At 41.2% G+C, this 9,302-nt stretch overlaps 1 protein-coding gene across 1 annotated transcript; it reads left to right on the top strand.

The window, feature by feature from the left end:
• The first annotated feature begins 213 nt into the window (after positions 1-213).
• Positions 214-1,287, top strand: LOC113329579 (ubiquitin carboxyl-terminal hydrolase 13-like). Its single transcript, XM_026576436.1, has 3 exons — positions 214-483; positions 589-740; positions 829-1,287. The coding sequence occupies exons 1-3, from the start codon at positions 365-367 to the stop codon at positions 987-989; spliced, it is 432 nt and encodes a 143-aa protein (XP_026432221.1). The 5' UTR covers positions 214-364; the 3' UTR covers positions 990-1,287.
• The last annotated feature ends 8,015 nt before the right edge of the window (positions 1,288-9,302 follow it).

Raw genomic sequence — 9,302 nt, 5'->3', positions numbered from 1 at the left:
GATGACAGGTTAACGCGCACTATATACGATGGATCTGACATGGTGGTTAGCTGGGAAATCGCCTTAGAGATGATCAGGTAACATGTCCACTTATAAAACTTGTTATTAATCAAATGAAGAAAACATCGAATTCCCGGCATTTCCGCTATTGAATATAACGCACCAATAAGTTAACCCAGCCCTAGTTGACTGAATAATTTAGTGTAGTTTATGCATTTCCTTAAGGTTCAATGTGAATACATCCCATTTGGATTACGCGGACAGTTTAAAAACAAAAAGCTTATAAATACCCTCGCCATACACTTCTATTGTGTCACCCAAAACATCTCTATCTTTTGCTTAATTCCATCAATCTTTACTGAAAATGTCATCTCAGATACTTGATTCTTATACATCTGTCAAGTTCCAATGGAAGCTTAACACCTTCTCGAAGCTAGGCCCTAAACATGAGTCTGCTGTTTTCTCTGTGCGTAATCTGAAATGGTATCTCATCATCTTAGCTACAACTATTTACTTGGCACGCTAAAATCTTTTTCTTTTATTTTTTGGTTTCTGCTTTTTATTGAGTATCACGGATTTCTCTTATAGGAAAGTGGAAGTATACCCGAAGGGAACCAGCAAAACATATGATCAGTTAGCACTTTTCCTCGTCCCAGCTGACAAGAACAAATTGCCTTATGCAGAGTACAGTTTCGTTGTTACAAGTCAAACCAATAGCGCAAACAACTTTAAAGGACCAGGTCTGTATTATATAATGGGATATGCATATTTATATTTGTAGCGAATTAATTTTATTATTAAACCTCCATAATCTTTTGTTTTTTACAGAAGGAAAACACAAATTCACTCGTGATTCTGCTACCGGACGGGGTTGGTCGTCATTCATGCCTCTTGCCCAACTCCATGACCGCTCAAAGGGATATCTGCAACACGATACTTGTATTATTGAAGTTATGGTTACTTGTCGGACAAGCGAGGCGAGAGCTTAATCTGTATTGACGGTGAATTTCATTGGTGCTTGTTGCTTGTTCACTATCATTATTGAAGCTTCTATGTAATGGAATCATGAAGTCTGCATGTGTCTCTGTCAAGTGGTGTGCTGTTGTTATTTGGATTGCCTTCTTTGTGGGTTATCAGATGTTGTTGTTGTTCGTTTCTGATATGTTGATTTGTGGGCTGTATAGTGTTACCTTCTTTGTGACATTTCTCACTTTAATAAATACAAGCCTGTAACCCGGTGCATACGCACCGGATATTCGTCTCTTGGGGCATGATGTTTTTACTTCATCCATACAAAAGAGCACTATCAGTGTAGAGAGTTACACAAATCATTCATGATGTATATAGGAATTTTGTTTTTGCATCTGTTATAAGATTTAATTTATGGAAACGTAATTTAGGATCGTTGAACTTCATGATAATCACACGATAAAATATGCAAGAATTGTTAATGGAGAATACCTGGTAGCGCTAATCCGTGTTACGATACCGATCATCTTTGTAGCAGCGGTAACACCTTGTGGAGGTCATGGTTTCTCTCTCTTAACCTTAGCCGTAATGAGTAAAATCCTTGGATACAATAGTAATGGTTATTGTTTCCCTTTCATAGGTATAGAGAGGACCAAGTTCTTAGGCTTTTAGTATTAGACATTAGATCTCGATCGTCCATCGAGGAAGAGCATAAATATGATACTAACTCCTTATATAACCATGGATTAGATATTTAGCAATATCTTAAAAATATAACCAGATTCTCACATGGTCCCAATAGAGATAATTATCATATAAGAAATTATCTTACATTCTCCCACTGGTCCATGTGATAATCTATAAATGGCAATTGCAGGAAACATAAGGTGCGCGTAATTGCTAAATAATAATTTTAGTGGTTAACGTAATACCTTGATCAAATAAGTTATTCATGCGAGTCATAGTGGTTGCACATTGTCTTGTTATCAACATGTTCCCTTCCATGTACCACAACATGAGTACCTTGCTCAACTAGGCCTTAAATAGGAGTATCATAATGGTCCAGTGATGTCTTTCAGAATGGCGATTTCTGTTAACATTCATCCATTCACATAAATGTATACTAAACATGTATACAGAAATAATTCAGAATACCATTAGTAAGAGCTCAATAAGTATCCAAAAGTTAGCACATAAATTAGCTGAGTTCAATAAGCAATTACTTTCACAGACCTGAGATTTTAATCTTTTCTTAAGAGGTCTTAAAAGGTAATTATTCATTAATGGTGTGTTTGTTTGCAGAATTCACGATTTCGAGGATTTATAATCCCATGGGATTACAAATTCTGGAATTCATGTAAATTCCTTGTTTGTTTGACAACTCATTTAAAATTCCTAGGGTTCATAAAATTATCTTATTTTTAAGTCCATATACTATTTGGTATTATCCTTAAAATGTTTAAATTGAACATATATGAGATTTAAAGTTAAAAAAGGTGGGCCCATGAATCCCTTGATAAGTTTCCCAGCAAATCTTAGGGGGGGGGGGTCGGACTCCATATGGAGGATTTGCTGGAAAACTGATTCCCGTGGGAAACATGATTCCAGGGATTTAGGAAACCAAACATTCCGAAGAAAACGTAATTCCACCAAATCATATGGACCCATAAATCCCACTTATAAAATTCTACATCCAAACGCACCATAAGTGCATTGCCGAATGCAATTGTGCTTAAGCGATAAATGAACAACTATTGTTTCTGAATTTCCTAATTCACACATATATACTCAAGGTTCATGTGTTTTGGTCCCTTCGTTTGTCATAAGTGATGGTTGTGATTGAGATAGAAATGCATCTAACGGATAAAAGTTATCAAATCATTAAGATTCCATAACTCTTCATAATAAATAGTCTATTAATTATCCATGATAATATTTTGTTAAATGTCAAATTAAAAATGATAATATATAAATTATTCTACTAATTATGATGATAAATATATTTTTATTAGCTAATACAAATGACAAAAGCAAACCTATCTCGGAAATTATTAACTAAACTATATTTGTTTTTTAAGTAAATAAGCATAGTTAATTATAGGAAAAACATATCCCCGCCGCTACATGCGCCTAAAAGCAGATAAATCAATAGCTATAGAAAATTACTTATTTTTAAATATGCATAGTTAATTATACTTGATTTAGTTCCTCAATTATTTGATAATAAAAAGATTGTTAAAACATGGACAACAATTGTTAGTTTATACAAGGCTTAAAATTGACATAATATTTTTAACTTATTATGAAAGCCATACCGTTACGGCGCGGCTGAATAACTAAATAAATTAATAAAACAAAGAAAGGTCGAACAATTAGGTAAGATAAGGGATGCTCTGGATTCATTCTTTGGAAATCTAGATCTACGGTTGATTAATTTATTTAACTTTCAATAATAAATGTTTTATTCATATTTCATAATAAATGTTTTTGAATTAATCAAATAAATATATTTTCATCGATACAATACATAATAAATTTGTTTTACATTAAATTAGTAAGCATTAATGGTGGTTATGATAGTCGGCAGGGGTGGTGGATCCGCGTTGGGGTAATGGTTTTGGGAGTTGGTGAGAATGGTGGAGTGATGACGTTAATGGTGGTGGTGGTGGTAGAAGAAGTAGTGGTAATAGGATGAGAAAGGTGTCCTAAGATAGATAAATTATTTAGTTACCCTTGGTTAATTTTAATTTTTTTACTATCTTTATTTGATATTACTGTTAAAAATTATTTTTATTTTATCTTTTTAATTAAAATAAATATTAAAGGCCAGATTTTTACAAGGAAAAGATAAATCAATAGTTGTAGTTTTAAGATTTGTCGGTTAGGGCAGGAAAGAAGATGAAACTTATATAAAAAATTGACCATATACAAGTGTTGATGGTGATTTTTAGCTTGGGGTTAAAATCATAAAACCTTACATCTGATGTGACGTCACTCTGTAAGGAAACGAATCCATGAGTGTCAACCTCTTCACTGGCATATTTCTTGACCCGCTCAATACATTTACATGAAATTTATCCAGAATGACGGATGAAGCAACCATCCTGGATTCTCTGTAAATCGGTATGGCATGACGGATATGTGTTCACTCGCAGCGGAGTAGCATGGATTTCCGAGTACCAAAATTAAGGCACTTTGCACAGAACGCTCAGACAGAAAGCACACTGCACTCTGTAAACAAGGAATTTTATGGCATCACACAACATCCAATTAATTTTGTGAGAACTCACAAAACTCATAAACCTGACTAATTTACAAAAATTAGGGTTTTTGCGCCCTGTGCAGTATATTAGACCCCATTGGTTGAAATTACGCTTAAGCAACTAAGCAATTGATCCACCGCGGATTAATAGGTGCAAAGTCCTGCCCAAAATCAGAAAAAGTAGCGGAGCCGCGGAGAAGGAGCAACAATGAAGCGTGGCCATGCCACAGGAAGCCGGCGCCACTTGGCCACGCCCATGTTACCTAAACGGCACCACTTCTTTGTCGACCAATCAAATCGCCTTAAACCTGCCACACTCCCATGAGTTGTGGCTGGGCCCATACTTGCCGACCCTATTCCCTATCGACCAATCGGGTCGCGTTAAAACTGCCACGCGCACCAAAACGGGATAGCCACGCGAACCAAAATGGGGTAGCCACGCCCATGCTTGGCCGGCTCCCTACTTTCATTGACAAATCAGGTTACTCTAAACCTGCCACAGTATTAAAAGAAGTCGAAATCGTGTCAAGAGGTTGTCATACTGAGTTGGCTTCCCAAAACTGTGCCCACATGCTAACGACATGCTAAACATTGCAAAACGCGCATGCTAGGCGCACATGCTAAACAGCATGCCGAACATGCCAAAATCATGCCAAGCATGCCAATCACACATGCCAAACATGCCACCTACCGCATGCTACATGTCATATATGCTAATTAGGGTTTCGACATGCCAAACCCTAATTTAGGCATAGTTGTTGCGCCAACCGAGCCGAATAATGTTCCACAGAACATGGGGATCAATGTGGCCATTAAAACTGATGTTGCCACACCATGTTTGAATCTAACACCAACGTGCCAAAAATCCAGTGGCTATAGCTACGTCAGGCGCCACTTGCACCATCGTGCCGCTGGCATGCACAAACTATGCCAGCCATGCCGCAATGCCACTGGCATGCACTAAAGGCGCCACTGTGCCATTATCATGCGCCAACGGAATGTAGCCATAATCAACGTATACCCTTCCCCATGAGATGCAATATCATCCATCCAAGTTTTCCTCCAAACTGACAGACTTGTGGCAACCATTAGGCGACCAACCGCCTAAATCCAGTGGCCATGGCTATGCCAGGCGCCACTTACGCCATCATACCGCTGGCATGCACAAACTATGCCAGCCATTCCACCGCGCCACTGGCATGCACGAGCCATGCCAGCCATGCTTCAACGCCGCTGACATGCACCAGTGGTGCCACTGCGCCATTACCAGGCGCCAATAGAAGGTAGCCATAATCAACGACTACCCTTCCTCATGAAATGCGATCTCAGCCATCCAAGTTTTCTACCGAACTAACAGACTTGTGTCAGCTTTTAGGTGAGCAGGCACCTAAATCCAGTGGCCATGGCTAAGCGAGACGCCACTTGTACCACCGCGCCACTAGCATGCACGATCCATGCCACAATGCCACTGGCGTACACCAAAACGCCAATACGCCATTATCAGTCGCCAACACAAGATAGCCACAAAAACGACTACCCTTCATCATGAGATGCAATCTCAGCCATCAAAGTTCTCCACCGAGCCGGAAGGCTTGTGGAAAGTTCTAGGCGACCAGCCAAGTAGAGCCTACTAGCACTGCATGCTACTTACCTTCGGCAAGCCTCTTGATTTTAACTTGCCACACGTAGCAAAGCGCTACATGTTTTCCACAAAAACACTTGAGACATCAAACATGTCACAAACTGGGGGATACTCATCAGGTATTGGTCTGGCAGTTTACAGCATGCGGCATGCAATACGCCCGTTACAAGAAAGTGTCATAAAGCGGGACGGTTAGTAATGGCAAGAAGTACTGGTGTAAACAGATCCTTCATTATGTAAACATAAATTCCTGGCGTTACACATTACTCCACTCTTCCACCACTCAATCGTTTTCATTTCCTACGAGACCAGGGTACGTTTTATTACGACTTGTATAAATAGGTCTCACCTATTTCCACCAAACAACAAGTTTTGGTCAGAGAACAACGTAGTATCCAGAAATCACCTAGTAGATTTTATTCTGCTAGCTATTTCTACTTTCTGATACAATTCATACACAACCACACCTTCAGAATTAACGATTCTGGTCTCAACACTCTCTTCTCTTCCCTCCCTAAGACCAACCTTTCTCCTTAACTTTGTGACCGAAGCAATCCTGGAACGACCATTTCTTCGTTTAGGCCAGGATTGTACGGATTGATCTCTCAAATCAAAAGTACTCACGTGGAGTGTATTGTTTACGGTCTAGACTTGTTTCTCATCCACACACAAAATTACCAAAACCAGCGGAAACAGTTTTCACCAAAACAAAAAATGGCGACCACAGTGGGAGATTAATCTCTCGGTTACGATATAAATTTCCAATTTCATTTTTCAACACCGATCTCAAGATGGTAGAATTCAGGTCCGGGTCAGCAATAAACCCTGAGAACGCTAGCACTGAAATCATTCCAGGTACTAACACTCCTTCCAGTGGCATTAATACGCCACCTACCAACACCAGAGGCGCGAAAAATATTCCTTCAGGTGTTACACCGCCGATCACCAGATCCTGAGCCGCTGCCGGCGCTCCCAACGTTTCGTCAAGTATGACACCTCCAACCGTCACCAGAGCCGCAGCTACTCCGTCGTCAGGACGAGGGATCGGAGGAGACAAAGCAATCCAATCATATATTACCATTTCTGATTTGATGGAAAGACAAGAGATTCTCTCTAGATCCCAGACGGACATGGCTTCGACTCAGAAGGAGGTACTCATTTTTCTCAAGACACTAACAGAGCGTCTACCACAGGAATCACGCCAGCCAGAGCCAATGAGGAGCACCTTCAATACCCCTGGCGCCGGTACCTCAACAGGGCGTACTTTTGTAGACGAAGAGACTCGCCCAGGAGCTCTTGTGGAGAGAAATCAACCGTCCAATTTTGTCACACGAGAAGATTTGGAACGACTTCTTCGAAACTGAGACAAAAGAGATTTTGTGGACATACATCAGCATGTCATGTTCCAAGAGGGTACTCTTCCCCTCAAATCTCTCTGTACGACGACATCAGTAATGCGCGTGAACATGTCTCTCGATTTTTGGAATCCTTAGGCGAGCACGAATACAATCATGTTCTTTGTTTGAAGGAATTTTCAAAGTCACTTACCGGAAGAGCATACACATGGTACAACAGCATTGCGCCAGGCAGCATCTCCAACTGGTGTGACATGGTTACGACTTTCTACAAGAAGTACTTCTTTGTGTCTGAGCAAATTACCTTCCCAGATTTAGGAAGGATGTTCCAACGAAACAACGAACATCCAAATGATTTTGTCAAAAGATTCAAAATTCAAGCGATGGATTGTCACGACCCAAACGTGACCGAACAACAATTGGTGGATTCTTTCATCAATGGCATGGTTCCCATCTACCACGCCTTATTAGAGAATCTGCGATTCCATACATTCTCTGAACTTCATGAGGCTGCTAAACGGTCGTCCACGACAGCACCAACGTTGTTGGATAGAACCAGGCCAGCCAAAGGTGAGGATGCACACGAAGCTCGAGGAAATAGACGCCTGATAAACAAGCAATACAACACTGGCCCATCTGTGAGCATGGTAGACGAATGAGGAAAAAGGAAGGCTCCAGCGGCAGAACAACAATCCAAGCGCGCAGCACCAGCACGTCAGGCGGATCCACCACGAAAGACTGCCACTAAAGCTCCTGCGCGACACCAAGAAGCCGCAGAAAATTCCTTAGATTTACCGTTCCCAATCGAGGAAGTGATTGAACTCTTGGAGGCATGGATCCAAGATGACGCCATCAGGATGCCTCCTACCAGGCGCCCACCAACCGAAGAGGAACTGGCAAATCCCAAGTATTTCCGCTACCACAAGTTTGTCCATCAACCGACCAATGACTGCAATAGGCTAAAGCGTATCTTCAAATAAAAGGTGGAAGCAGGAGAACTTCAACTGGGAAATGAGGGGTTCACAGAGATCCACTTCCAGTCAGGAGTTGCATTCTCTATGGGGACTCTGTTCACGAAACCGTGCAATCCATGATGCAGCGTGTGTGCAAAATTCTCTATTTCTCCAAGACACAGTGTCAAGATATCTTCACATCCCTTAATCGTGTTGTATCAAGCAGACGACTTTTTCTTATTACAAAAGCCACGCCAGAATACCAAGCTCTCTCATGAAGTGGTGCTGGAAAATACAACTAGCACTGCTCACCATAGTTTGTTTGAAGAATACCGAGTTTGATAGAACGATGATCGACGTAGCCTCTGACTTCAACATTGTCACCATCAAGACTCTGAGAGCCGCATGCATTTCTAAGCAGCAGGCTACTCACTCCGCAATCGTGGTCAAGAATTCGGAAGGGGAAGCAGTGAATGCGTACGGCTACATCAACCTCGAAATCAAGGTGGGAGATTCTCTAGCACACGGAAAATTCCACATCATCAAAGAGTGCCGAAAATACGGCATGATTCTGAGGCGCTCGTGGGTACACGAAAATAAATCAAAGCTAGCAGCGTCTCCCTTGTCGGCGTTTATACCTGAAAGAATCTCCAACAAGCCATCCAGTCCTGGAGGTTATTGGTTACCGTATCAACAACTTGCAATGTAACTCAACTTCCTGGAGAGATTCCGTCGACATTCGTCGGCAGATCTCGAGCGCAAGTAAGTCTTGTCGAACAACCCTTTCTGCAATCAACCACTTCTCCTCTCGTCCAGGATCGGGGACTTGAGCTGGTCCTCCACTCGGGCGCCATTAAGAGATGTGAATGGGGTTTTGGGCTTTTCAAGTGTTTTGTAAAAAATATGGAGGATGTCTTAGCTAAGAATAATGGATCCAGAAATCAAGAAGCCACGCAGCCTCAAAACCCTTTCCAGGTAGGAGATATGGTGGTGAAAATTTCTGCTCAGCATCCTTCGTCTAATCCCGCAGGCGAACCATACCTAGTAGCAGAAGTCATTGCAAGCTCATCAGTACTGACAAGTTGGAAGGCGTAATAATACATGCTCGCTGTCTCAAACCC

The sequence above is a fragment of the Papaver somniferum genome, unplaced genomic scaffold (genome assembly GCF_003573695.1).
Source record: "Papaver somniferum cultivar HN1 unplaced genomic scaffold, ASM357369v1 unplaced-scaffold_117, whole genome shotgun sequence".
Lineage (NCBI taxonomy): Eukaryota > Viridiplantae > Streptophyta > Magnoliopsida > Ranunculales > Papaveraceae > Papaver > Papaver somniferum.
Note: the sequence above shows the minus strand (reverse complement) of the source record. Positions and strands in the feature narration are given on the sequence as shown.